The 13912-nt window shown below is 43.5% G+C and overlaps 1 protein-coding gene across 2 annotated transcripts in view; it reads right to left on the bottom strand.

The window, feature by feature from the left end:
* Positions 1–12616, bottom strand: part of EVA1A (eva-1 homolog A, regulator of programmed cell death) — a 147879-nt gene extending 135263 nt beyond the window's left edge. The window contains exons 1-2 of one of the 2 annotated variants that reach the window (XM_069011718.1): positions 12570–12616; positions 2316–2439 (exon numbers count right to left, since the gene is read on the bottom strand). In XM_069011718.1, coding sequence (XP_068867819.1) covers positions 2316–2436 — 121 coding nt within the window. In that variant the 5' untranslated portion in view covers positions 2437–2439; positions 12570–12616. The remainder of the gene's footprint in view (positions 1–2315; positions 2440–12569) is intronic. The other variant, XM_069011719.1, reaches the window with a different exon arrangement.
* Positions 12617–13912: the final 1296 nt, after the last annotated feature.

Raw genomic sequence — 13912 nt, 5'->3', positions numbered from 1 at the left:
TCTGGAACAGCTCAACACTTCACAGGACCACAGTTTTGGGGTTCAGCCTTTAAGCATATATTCTCTTACAGCTCATAAACAATACTCAAATAGTCAATAACCCAAAAAGCCAACCAAAATTTCTCATGCTCCTGTATTTTGCATTCTATGGATGCATCATTCCTCAGTCCCCTCATTAGCCTTCTCCCTACAGAAAGGTGGAAAGGCTTATTGAACTCACAACAGCACTAGGTACTGTTTGTGAGATTCAAAATTAACATTTTGAATCATCAGGGAAAGCCTGACCATGACCTGGTGTCTCTGGGCAAAGCTAATTCTCATTTATTTCAAACGTTGTTGTTGACCTAGTAGGTTCTGATTAAAAGTTTGCCCAATCACTAAGAAACAATAATTTCTGTCAGATTACCCTGTTTCACCCTGCAAAATTAGAGCTGCCTGAAAAATGTCTTGGGGAAATGTTTTCAAGCAGCTTCCCCTGCTCCCTTTCAGGAAAATCACCTACTCTACACACTGACAAACTCCTTCTTTTCTACCATAGCCGTAATTAGCAAAGAATGCCAAGCCATAAATATTTATGCACAGATGGGTCGTGAAGTACCTTCAGAAGGTCAGCACAGGCCTCAATAGTCAGATTTTTCAAGCGAGCTTTGATATAAACCCTGCAGGTTCAGTAGGACTTGTCAGAACACCCTGCTAATCACCCCTCTCAAAGAGATGCATTTCTCACCCAAAATGGGATGTTACAATCACTCACGAAAATCCCACAACAACTGCAGGTGCTTCATTACCTACTTCTGATTTGAATTCCTCACAGATCTGGCCAGATCCCCTCACTTCATTAGCACAGGTCTCTGCCTGCTGGGGCAAAAAGTCTTATTCTGTGCTGCTGCTGGCAAAGTCTGAATGTTTCTGCTTTTGTTTCAAACCTTTTCTGAAGTCAGATCTTTTTTTCTCCCCTGTGCAAATGGTCCTTTTTTGTTTCTTCCCAAAAAAAATTTTGCTGATGTGATGCCAGGACCACGTTAGTTACGTCATCTAAAAAACTTGAGGCTGGTCTGAAATGCTGTGTCCAGGATAATTGCCATGTCCAGGTAATTCATAGAATCATTAAGGCTGGAAAAGACCTCTAAGATCACCAGGTTCAACCATTAACCCGGCACTGACAAATCCACTGCTAAACCATGTCCCTAAGCACCACATTTACACATTTCTGAATACTTCCAATCACAGTGATTCCACCACTTCACTTAGAAGGGTGGAACAGGGCAGTTTGTTCCAATGTTTGACCATCCTTTCAGTAGAGAGATTTTTCCAATTTTTAGATCCTATCTAAAGCTCCCCTGGTGCATCCTGAGGCCACTTCCTCCTATCATTTGTTACTTGGGAGAAGAGACTGACCCCCACCTTTCTACAACCTCCTTTCAGATGGTCATAGAGAGTGATAAGGTCCTCCCTGAGCCTCCTTTTCTCCAGGCTAAACAACCCCAGCTCCTTCAGATGCTCCTCATCAGACTTGTGCTCAAATAGAAACAGGTCCTGTTCTCCAGCTGACATCAGCTGGCACAGTTTGTCCACATCAAACATCATCTGTCTCCACACTAATGTGTTTGCTTCCAAAGCCCTGATGGAGAATGGTGTCTAGGCTGTGCTAACTCCCCTGCTGGGGCCAGGAATTGGTTGTCCTGAGCCAAAGCTGCACTGGGCTCACTCCTCTGCAGCACGCATGACTGCACTCCCAGTATCCAGCCCCACTTAATTTCAACACAGCTAATGAGATCATGCAAAACACAGGTTAACATTTCCCAGCCTGATCTGGGAGCAATTAAAAGCTGGCTTATGGCATGGCGTGGGCAAGTGAGGTTCCCATCACAGCACCATCACCAGGGCCTGCCCGAGGCACCCAGCTCTAAAGGAAGACTTTGCCCATGCAAGGAGCTCCCACTGCCTCTGGAGGGGCCGGCAGAGAGGGGAAAAGTCCCTCTACTCCACCAGGGCAGGAGAGTCCCTGCAGAAGGGAGCAGGAGAAGCCCACCCACTGCTGAGAGCACGAGCTCAGTGCTGGCAAAGGCTGGCACTGGCATCTGCAGAAACAGTCTGCAGCTCAGGCTGCTGGAAAGCAGGAAGGAGATGGAGCAGCAGCATCCCAGCAAGGCAGCGAGTGAGGGGGAAAGTGGAAATGCCCCACGCCAGGGGTTATCTTCCACAAATAGAGGTGGAAGGGAACAAGAAGTCCTAGAAGGCCTCTCTGGTGAGTATTAAGTATGAGAATGCCTTGGTCTCAACAGAGCAAACAGACTGGATAGAGAAACACTTACTTGGCCTGCACTTGTACCACACAAGGAGGTACTTGCCAGTCCCAGGGCATGGATCCATCCCGAACAGCCGGCTGTTGACGAGGAACTGGCAGCTCCGCCTGTCCTGGCACTCATCCAGCATCTTCTGCAGCCGGGAATGCACACAAGAAACAGAGAAACAAAAGCACATCAGTGTCCCCACTAAAGGGAACGTCAAATGGACACAAACTGGAGAAAGGTGAGGCCATCCTTGCCTCCACAACCAGCCCTGGCACAAGGCAGGTGATGGCGCTCAACACAGGAGCCACGGACTCAGTGCTCCTTGCACTGTTTTAAGGAGCAGGTTTTCATCCCCTTGCATGGGTGCAAAAGGAAGGACTTGCACTGGGATGGTCACAGAGATTTTGAAACATTTGCATGCCTTTTAATCATAATATAAGACAGTACAATCCCAGGAAAAGCAGCTTTGAGGATATGGATCCACCTTGATAGTTAAAAGTAAAAACTCAAACTCTGTCACCACCAATCTGCTTTAGATTTCTCTGGAAATGCACAATTTCAAGAGAGCTCTTGTCACAGTCATATAAAAGCTGGTATAAATATATATGTATATAAATTGCTGGTATTCCAAAAATTAGTAGTTGTGGTGGGAACACTGTTATACAGCCAACTTAGTCATTTTTAATAGGGTTCTTTCCTCTTCCCCCATGATTATCACATTCTTTTAGCTAAACTCAGGAAGGGGCTGTGAGTCACAGGGTTCTGTCACCACTGGCATTTTGGGTCCTACCCCCTTTTCTGCTTTTCCTCTAGCACTTGCTCCCCATTCCCTCATTCATAACACTCACAAAAACTCCATCTCAGAATCCACAGGGGCAAGGCATTCTGTCTCCTGCTAGAAAATAGCTTCATTAAGGAAGATTAATGGTTTCTTTTAACCCTATGATACTCTAAAGCAGTGTGGGGGAGAATATTATTGAGTGGGGCAGTAACTAAGTTTTAAATTCAGTTGGATGGCTTTGGTGGTATTTATGTACTCCTGGAGAGCCCCTAAAGTGCTAAAATTACCATAATGTTTGCCTGACACACATGAACCTGTCAGAGCACTTTGAGACCTCAGAGCGAGGTAATCCACCAGCCTCGTTAAGTCCCCCTGATACAGAGCTGTGAATTCCAGCCCCAAAACAATTAATTTTCACTTGCAAGGAGGCACTGGAAAATCCTTCCTCAGAAATTCCCCTAGACTCCCCTGGTCTCTTTTGTCTTCTCTCTGTTCATTTTTCTTACACCCACCTCGATATTTAGGCTTTCCCACAATCTTCTCCCTGTGCCATTAACATAAAGGCTGCTCCTGCTCTACCATGAGCGACCCAAACCAATTTTCTCTCTTCTTCAGTGACTACTTTCTATTTTTGAGTTCTCCCTGAACATAATATATAGAATCTTTAGCATTATAACTCTGAATGTCATGCTCTGAACAACAGCTGTTCCAGTTTCAAGTGCAATTTGAAGCTGCCTCATTTGTGGTTGCTCATAACTTCCTAAAGCTTTCACTTTTTGGGCTGACACATGCAAAAATTCATGCCTGCCTCAAGTCTGACCTTTATTTTAAAGTTCAAACCAAAACAATCCAGGCCTTTTCTAGCGGGCAGAGAACATATGCTGTTGTTTTCCACTTACAAAGATAATAAAATGCAGGCATCTCGTTTAAAAATACAGGGTTTAGGATGGAAAGGCTGAAAGGTGAACACTGAAGGAGGTGCCCGGGAGCACTAGCCCCAGCTTGACCGTCACGTTAAAATGCAGAGAAAAAGCATACTCTTTCCTCTAGGCTCATAAGGGTTGGCTGCTCACTCAGCATGTGAAATTTAATTTAATGCAGAATCCAGTGAGTTGCAAAGGAATTTAAGTGAGGATCCAGCACAGATATCTCTTTTCATCTCAAAAAGCAAAGAACAACTAGAAACAGCTCTGGAGGGCTACACATATGGAGAGAAATTCTCTCCAAATCATTGTGCACCTGAAAGGATTGACTGGCACTAGACAGCCATGGCTGTGCTTACACACAACTAGAGCTAAGAATATGGAGCAAAGGGAAAGAAGCACCCCAAATGTTTCCTTTCCCTCTAGAGAAGCTTTCTTCCCTCAAAGGCAGTACACTTGGGGTTTTTATCTACAAACCTGTTCACAGCAGACAGGTGAGCATTTCAAGAGTCTTCAGCGCTGTGTAATGGATGCTATTAGAACTGGTTGGAAAACCTGCCTGGGTTCCAGCAGAGACCAAGACAGGCCAACAAGAAAACAACTTTGAAAACCTCAGCTGAGATACCTGTGCAGCACTTGTTCATCTGTCCTTAGGCTCAGCACCAGGAGCAAAGGCAACAACTCACTGACCTCGGAGAACCATGGCAGAACCATGAACCTCGGAGAACAAGGGCAGCCTTCAGGTATTGCCACTTTGTCTTGGCTCTGCTCTAACGTTTGAGAGCTCTTACTTTTTCCTTGTATTCTAAGTGAAACCTCCTGAGTTTACTTCCTATGGTATGCAAAGGGTGGAAAAGGGCAGTAAAGAACAAAGCCCTAGGGAGAAATTTGTAACTAAATTAAGGAGCAAAAGTCATCTATGTCATTGTGAGACCATGGAAAAAAAGTGTTCTTGGGGCTCAGTGTGCCTTTTACTAATTTGTTGTAGTGTTTAGCTACAGTTCCACTTTAATTTGACAATAGCCATGTCTCTGAGAAGTTTCATAGAGGGAAAGAAATCAATATTTCCTTTTCATTCACATAACCGTATTTTACCTCCCCCAAAGGGCAACATTCTTCCTTAAAATATAAAAAAAAATCATTAAGATTTCTGATTTCCTGTGCACTGAGTAAAGTCTTATGCATAATGAAATATATCCATAAAGAGTAAAAAAAAAAAATTGTTCAATCCTCAGTGAAATACATCAAGAAAAATGCAAAGAAAATTAGCAGTAGTTGACTCAGCATTTTCTTGATTAAAAATAAAAATAAAGTTGTTACACCAATCTAAATGTTAATTTAAAAACTTGCACATATAATTTTTACCTATCCTTGCATTCACAGAAATCTTCTTTCCCATTACTTTCACCAGTATTTGCTATGTACCATCATCTTTTTAAACACTGTGCAGAACATGTGTGACCAGATGATCCCCAAAGGTACAGTTCCCTGCAGGTCCAGGGGTTCTGGTGTTTACCAGAGCCAAGAACTTGGCTTTCTGGCCTTACTCTCAAAAATCATATGTCAAGGCAGTCTCAGAGCTCTGGCAGATGTCAGATGTTGTTTCTGAAGTATTTGCAGATGATCAGCTACGCTGACAACAGGAAGGCTGGGAGCTCACTTGGTAGTGAGGGAATGTCTTGAGCTCACATGGTTTTTGCTCAATGGATGGAAAAATGTAGGCAATTCATACTGTTCCTTGTTGTTCTGGTAGTCACTGTCAGCTGTAAACGTGGGAAAACACAAAACCAAACAGAAAGAGACCCTCAAGCAATCTGGACTTGCACAGGAATAGCAATAGGCCCCCACAACCGTCCCTGGCTGGGATGTACAATCAGCTCCTTATGTCTCCAAGTCTGGTATGCCCCTGACTAAAGCCAAAAAAAGTCACCTCGGATTAGATTATATTGTAAAAATCACTCCAACTGAGGAAGGTGGAGGAGGAATTCAGGAATTCCTGTGTGGCATGAAAGGGGAGGGAAGAACATTAATTGCACTGTGCCATTTTATAATTGCATTACAGTGGTAAATCAGGCCTGAGGGCTGACAGCCAGTGCTCAGGAGGGAAGTTGCGGCTGTTTAAACCCATTCCAGTCCCTGGTTCATGACTGAGCTAAGAAGCTGCAAGATTTAGAGGAGATAAGAGAGCAAGAAATGTGAATTCAAGTAAAACAAACACTAATCTAACACCTGTGATTTATGCCCTGGATTAATTTCCCTGCGGTGACATGGGTCTTAAAGCAAGGGCAGCCTCAAGCTCAAAATCATGTATTTCTAGTGGCCACTGCAGATGAAACACATTTCTCGTGCTCATTTTGTTGTGCTCATTAGCTAAGTAATTGCTTGTGCTCATTAGATAACAACCTCTTAAATGTGGAGCTGGATGTGAGCTCTTGCAAGGAGGCCATCCCCAGCCATTCCCAAGGGTGTACTTGTTTTTAGCCTGTCTCTTCAAATTACTCTTCAAGAAGTGCTTCCCCTGCACGATTAAAACAAACCGCAACCGAGCTTAACACCCAAGGCAATTAAACTTATCTCAGTTCGTGGTCCCTTGGAGCAGTTCATTGATTCACGCTTAGGGTGAAACTTTGGACCCATAGAAGCCAATGGTGAAACTCAACAGGAATGAAGACTTTGCCACGGGGCTGCTCCCTGTACAGCCTCCATCTTCAAAGGAGCATAAGGATGACTGCGGGGCATGTCAGTCATGCATGAAATTACACAGAGGAGCCCAACTAAATTGCCCAAATTGTGTGTTGCTGGGGAGAGTAACTCACAGAGCAAGCTGCATGAGTGTATAAGAGCTGTGTGCAGTCAAATGAAGATGGGCAGAGATTTGTACTAAGAACTTTATGCAAGAAGATACCAATAATTTTATGCATTTTTAGGTCAAATTCAGTCCATGCATGGCCATTAGGGCAGAGTTACACCAACACTTACATTGGTGCACCTTCAGAATTTTTGCAATGGGAAGACGTAAGTACAACAAACAAGGCAGAAGGAACTCTCCCTACAGCACAGTGCATTCATAATGCCTTCATGTCACATTTCATTTGAATTTTGATACTCTTTTATGTGCCCTTGAACACTGGTAATACTTTAAAACATTCTATAAACTTAGTGCTTTCAAGATGAAAACTTATTTACAGGTCCTGTTTCTGAAGACTGAACATTCATCTCTATTCATTCATGCAAATTACTGAAGTCCATGGAGCAAGAAGATTTTCCAAAAGTCAGCAACAGGGAAGCACAGACTACATGAGGAAGTGAAATCCATGCTGATGAGGCGCAGGTTACGTGCCTATGGCTTCATCAAGCCACCTTCCCAGCCTGCTCCACTAGAAACTCATTCAGCTTTGCCCAAATTACTGCATTCCATCTGTGCATCACTTGAAGAAGAGATCAAAGGCCCTGAATCCTGATCTGTAGCAGGTTTAAGGGCTCTACTGGCTATGTCCTATTGCTCTCCCTTGGACCTTGCAGTGCTCACAGCAGAATCAGCAGAACTATGCCCATACATTTGGTGATTCACATAAACATACCAGACTGTGAAATAAAGAGCTGAAAACTGGGCATGCATTCCCTGTCACCAGCTCTGCTATGGGAGGAGTAAACGCCAGCAGGACAGTAGAGCAGACAGCACTGGGCTGGGATGTCAAAACACCAGCAGGATTCAACAGTGCTCCTCTGGCAGGGTCTTGAAAGAGCCCAGAAACAGAGATTCACAAAGAGCAGGAACACGTTCACCAAATAGAAGGACCCGATAAAAGCTGCAGTACAAATATTACCTAATTAATATTACCTACATTTCCTAACAGTAGGAAACTTAATCTGTATGCAGGGTCAACTTCAAAGGGAGAGGAGGTCTAAACTGAAGAAATACAAAAAGGTGCATAAACAAAAGTCATGGGATTAAAGAAAGGGAAAGCTTAAAACACAAAGTGGAAAAAAATCCCTGAGAGCAAACCATTACACTGTCAAGCAGGGTCTTAGTGGCAATGATGGAAGCCCCATGACTTGGAAAGTTTAAATTTAGAGTAAACAAAGCATTAGGAGGCTTACACCCCGGGGAGCAGTCCTGCCTCATCAGGGAGACAGGCTGCACTGGCCACCTCTGCCTCCAGTGCCTCTTCTCCTGCAGGACATAATCACTCTGCTCTGATGAGCTATTTCAGTCAAACCAAAGATTTCAAAGACACAGCAATTTAGAGATTGTCTATGACCTCTGCATCCAACAGTTCTACTTGCAAATAATTAGCTGGGGGAACCACTTGCCAGAGAGTTCTATTTCAGGCAAGATTCATGAATGAAACTGCACCAGTTCTGTGATTTATAACAGCAACTTTGGCAGTGCAGTAACCTCTTCTGGACCCTGAGCTCACTGCTCCCCATCCTCTGCAAAGTAATTAATATGGTCTGAAAAAGAGTTTCCCAAACTGCTCTTTAATTCACTGAATTTTTGAGACTGAAACTTTCCTTCTTCAAACTGTCTAGGAACAGTGGAGGTCTAATATGCAATATAACAGTGGGTTCTCCTCCCAGTGGTATTGATGACCATTATTCTTCCCTTCTACCAATTTTTTCCTTCTTTCTCCCTGACCATCATCATCTTATAGGCGTTAAGAGTCATGAGAAAGGGCCCTTTCTCATGTTGAGGCTGCTTGTGTGTGACATCAGTGGGATCGTGCAATATCCAGTGACTGGGCATGTCAGGAGCCATTGTCCTTGGCCTGCCAAGAAAGCTGGAGCAGTTGGGAATGTTTCCTTCTACTTGGTATTTTACTTTTAATCCAGAATAATTGGGGAAAACAAAATCCACTTTGGAAAGAACAACACCAGGCCTCTCTTTTTGTGATCAACAGCTGGCCTGTGCTTTGAGAGCCATTTCTGGAAAGTTCATCTCATCTTTATATCAGCAAAAAGTCAGCTCGCTTTTACTTCTTTTTTTTTGGTTTCACAGAAATCTTCCTGGTGGGTGAAAATAAAAAAAGGGGAGGAAGGGTTCAGGGAATTCTGTGGTCAGCATGCAAGGAATCTGCTCCCTTTTGTAGGGCAGCTGGAGTGACAGCAGGAGATGGTGGCAGCAAAGGTGTCCTGTCTCTCACCCAAAGGACAAAAGGAAATACCACATCAGCAGCACTAGTGATTCTTGTCACCAACGACTGGTTGTCCTGGAGAGTGTTGAAAGAGACCCAGGGCACAGGCCATGCCCACAGGCCCTCCCCACATTAGCTAATCTTTCTAAAGAGAGTCAGGATTCAGCTCCGGAGTACCTTCTAAGCACAGCTCCTCTTGGGGAAACCAGTCACACTCACACGGTGAAACATTGCCCTTGAAAGAGCATTTATCTGCTAATTTTGGTACCTGTGCATATGAAGAGAGAAGTTAGACCACAATGTCGTTATAAATTTCAGGGGGCAGAAGCACAACAAATTAAGTGGCTCTCCAGGGCTTTCTGTTTTCCTTACAAGTAAGCTGTGGTTTTATTTTCTGCCAATTTATCAAAATGAGAAAATCGCAGGTAATCAGCTGTAAAGTGTAATATAGTTTTGTGGTAATAACCAATAATTTTAGCCGACCATTAGACATTCTTCCATACAGACCTCGAGTGGTTCATTGCTGAAAACAAGTGGCATCAGAAATATTGATCCAGAATTAATCCTTCCAGTACATAAGGGGGGCTTACAAGGGGCTTACAAGAAGGGTGCTCAGTCATACAACAAGGGGGAAAGGCCTTGAGGTGAAGAAGGGCTACTTTAGATTACATATCAGGAAGAAATTCTTTACTCAGAGAGTGGTGAGGCACTGGAACAGACTGCCCAGTTCTGGCTGTCGCATCCCTGGAAGCGTTCACGGCCGGGTTGGAATGGGCTTTGGGCAACCTAGTCTAGTGGAAGGTGTCCCTGCCCATGGCAGGGGACGGGAACAACATGATCTTTAAGGTCCCTTGTAACCCAGACCATTCTATGAATCTGTAATGATTCTGTGAATGTCCAAATTCTTTATGCATTTGGAAAGCTCCCACTGAATCTGACATTACAGTGCTAGAATAACAGAAATGTGTAGTCTGGGGTCACTGGGTCACTGCCTTAATGTCTTGGACATGCTCTCCCAGGTGGTCTGTGTTTCATTTCGTGCAAAAACAAGTGACTAAAGCAAGGAATCCTGGCAGCCAATCTCATAAAGCTGAATTAGTAGAGGTTGTCTCAGTGCAATCAACTCTTTCTTTTCCCTTTTTAACACAGAAACAATGTCTGAACTGGACATCTACAGTGGAGAGAGATTCTAAATGGGAGTTTACACTCATAGCTAGTGTTTGCAGGGAACAGAGTTAATAAATACCCCTTATACTCCCTCCAGGCCACTCTCCAGAGAAGCAGCAAATTTATACAGTCATGGGTTTGATTAGACACAGTGATTTTATATACTTCGTTTTGAAGGGTTTGCTTTAGTTGCTTTTTTCAATTACTGACAACCAGAATACACACACAATTGGTCCTGCCTGTAGCAGCCAAATATCTGAGTTGTAAAACCACAAAAATACATGCCATTTCCTTGTCCACAGCTTTCCAATTTTCCTACATACACACATTTCCTACCAGCAAGCTGCAGGCAGCTTGCCATTCCACTTGTGGAGTTCCTGGCTTACCCTTCAGAGAGGCCTCACCTCCTCCAGGACTGAGAAAGAAGATGAGATTCATCTCTGGCATTCAGACTCGTCCTACCCTGGGCAAGCACAACACATTAAAGGATCAAAGCCACATCTGTGGGCACCAAAGAGGCTGTGAGTCTCCTCCAAAAGGACTCAGGAGCTTGCCAAAGGTGTCCCAAGAAATTTGTCGCAGAAGAGAGAATGTCAGCTACTTCCCCAGCACATCTGCATTCCCGAAAATGGGTTGATAATAGTGTTTTGGTCTCAGTCATGTAACAAATGTACTGCACAAGGGATCTACTGCAGGACTACCTACAGGGAGCACAATTCTCGCTCTGATGAACAGGGATTGGGAATTGCAAGCAGCCTAGAGTACTGAAGGCCAAGCTAATGGGGAGCAGTTCTGAGGACATAAAGAGCTAAGAGAGGCAGGTAAGGATTTCATTTCAATCCCTCTTACACATAAAACCAGGAAATGGAAAGCCTAGGGTAATATCTTCCCTCTTCTCAAGTTCTTCCAGATGCCTTAAGTGGGCCGCTCGCCCACAAGGGTTGAGGCAATGCTCATAATTATCAATCACCTTGGTGAATGAAATGTTGCAAGTAAATTTTTCAGTAAATCAATAAAAGAAAGGAAGGCTAGACTCTGCCAAAGCTTTTTCTCCATGTTCTCCCACCCTAAACAGCATAGCTGCCTCTTGTCTGTTGCGTTATGAGTTTTTGTTATCGTATCTGGGAAAACCTTCCACTGATAAGGACCCCCATACTACAGCTCAGTCCTTTGCTGTGCAGTGGAAGTGTCTTGAGGGCAACTTCAGATCTGTCAGCTTAAGGGTTACACTACAGCCAAACACCAACCTTGTTCAAATTCTTGAGAACTTACCACTGACATTTGGAAGCCAAAGCACTCATATCAATTTTTTAAAAAATGCTGTAAATGTCTCTTAAAAACCCTGGATGCAAGAGTGAAAAGTGATGTGAAAACTCTGGCCTTTAGCCAAATTGTAAAAGAAATTACTCACTAGCCCTGTAGGTTCATTAATCTAGTCTGCTATAAATTTTTATTAAGAGTTATCATTGATTCTTAGCCATAAACTGCCTGCAAGTGGATGCCTGAAAGATTTGCCCAAAAGTTTTCACAGTCCCAAATCTGGCAGTCGGAAAAACTTGTGCTTACTTCAACACCCGAGAGCAGACCCTATTTATCTCAACAACATCAGCCAACTCATGTTTCTAATTTTAGTTGTTCCTACTGAGACCTGAGTAACACTGGCACCTTCCAAGTAATCTTTTGATTTCCTGACATCACATGTGCTCTTGGGAGGATACACAGAGACAACATTCCCTACACAAATGGTCAGAGCTGATTAACTACTGGGGGATGTTACAAGTTTAAGTGATGTATGACCACTTACAGTGGCTTAAGAGCCAAATGAGTCACAAGAAGTAAAGCCAAGGATTCTCTCTGGGTTTCAAGTTACCAAAGTAAAAGCCTCTTGAAATAGGATCTAAAGCAAAAAGAATGCTACAACCATCTCTGAAAGTGTTGAAAAAGCTAATCATTGGGAAAGAAAACTATAAAAATAATGCTCTTCAAACCCAGTCAGACATAATGTAGTCTTGAAGTATAATTCTCCTTCAATCACATTCCTGAACTGGTACTGATTAGAGTTTCAGGAAAGCTAAGAGATTTACCAGCAAAATCTAATTCAATCCTGTCTAAACTACAAGGATGAATTATCCACTAAGCTGTGTAAGATGTCAGAGCTCCTATGCTGGGTAGCCCTGCTAAGACAGGTCTGTGCAGCACCAACACTGAGAGCTGCTGCCTGGCCAAGGAAAGGTGAAGTCCAAAATTAAGAAATGCATTTTAACAATACCTGAAGGGAGGTGCCAACTGAACAGGCAACATCTTCTTTAATTAAAGTTGCATAGGAGTGGGGATAGCGAGAAGGACACAGCTGATGACTTGGTACAATTCGGCCATAAAAAGAAGACTGGATGCTGATGGTGGTTCTGTGGGGACATCTCAGGGACACATATTCTCCATCACAGGCATGGTCAGTGTAATTCTTTAGTACCTGTGATATGTAACCTGCAAAAACCATGACAAAAACCATCATTAGTGAAAAGTAGTTTATATTTAGGTGATTTACGGCAGTGCAGCCAACAAACACAAAATAACAGGCAATGAGGGATGCAGATTTTATTACTCAGCTCATAAAGGTGCAAAGGAGAGACATGATGACAGGGAGACTAGGGATGCTTGGTGATTTGATCTTCAGCCATGTTTCATATCCTTAGTGGAAGCACCATCTGGATGCTCCAAACTCTTAGACGAATCACACAACTTATTTACATCAGCATATCTGTCAAGTTTACAGGAAATGCAGCTGAGCCAGACTCATCATTTAGACTCCATCTAAATGCCACATGCAATTTTTGGGCCCCCAATACAAGACAGATTTCAATAAACTGGAGTGCAGAAAGCCACCAAGAAGGCTCGGAGCTGGAGCATTTTCCCCGTAAGAAGTGGCTTCTTCAGCCTGGAGAAGAGACATCTTTGGGGGAAAAGAATAGAATAATAGCAGCCTGCCAGTATCCACTATGAGGTTATCAAAGAGATGGAGGCAGGCTCTTCACAGTGGTGCACAGTAGGAGAATGAGAAATAACAGGCACAATAAGAAACAAGAGTTTCAGACCAGGTATACGAGCAACTCCTTCAGAGAGCAGTCAAGCAGTGGAGCAGCTTGCCCAGAGAAGCTGTGCAGTCTACATTGTTGGAAGTTTTCAAGACATTACTGGATAAAGTCCTGAGCAACCTGGTCTGATATTCTAGAGCAGCAGGGTAGACTAGAGAACAGCACTCCTTTCCAACCTGACTTTTCCTATAAAATAATGATCATGGGCAAAAAGCCCCAAATGCAGAGTCACTAAGGGGAAAGTTGGGGTTACAATTGGTTGTATGAGGTCCTATTCCATCCTGGCACACCAGGCACATCTTTGGTCTCCTTTCACATTATACCATTTTAATTCTTCTGGCTGCACCTTCTGTTCTAGGCCTTTGACACTTCCTCAAAGCTTTACTTTCTCTGTAATTCTGCAAAGTCACAATCTTTTTAGAAGGAAAACACTGTGCAGAACCAAATCTCTCCTTGTTTCTTAGAGGATTATGCTATCCACTATAACGAAGTTGTTGACAAGAATAAAGCAGGGGGACAA

This window comes from Aphelocoma coerulescens, chromosome 3 (assembly GCF_041296385.1).
Source record: "Aphelocoma coerulescens isolate FSJ_1873_10779 chromosome 3, UR_Acoe_1.0, whole genome shotgun sequence".
NCBI classification, from domain to species: domain Eukaryota; kingdom Metazoa; phylum Chordata; class Aves; order Passeriformes; family Corvidae; genus Aphelocoma; species Aphelocoma coerulescens.
Note: the sequence above shows the minus strand (reverse complement) of the source record. Positions and strands in the feature narration are given on the sequence as shown.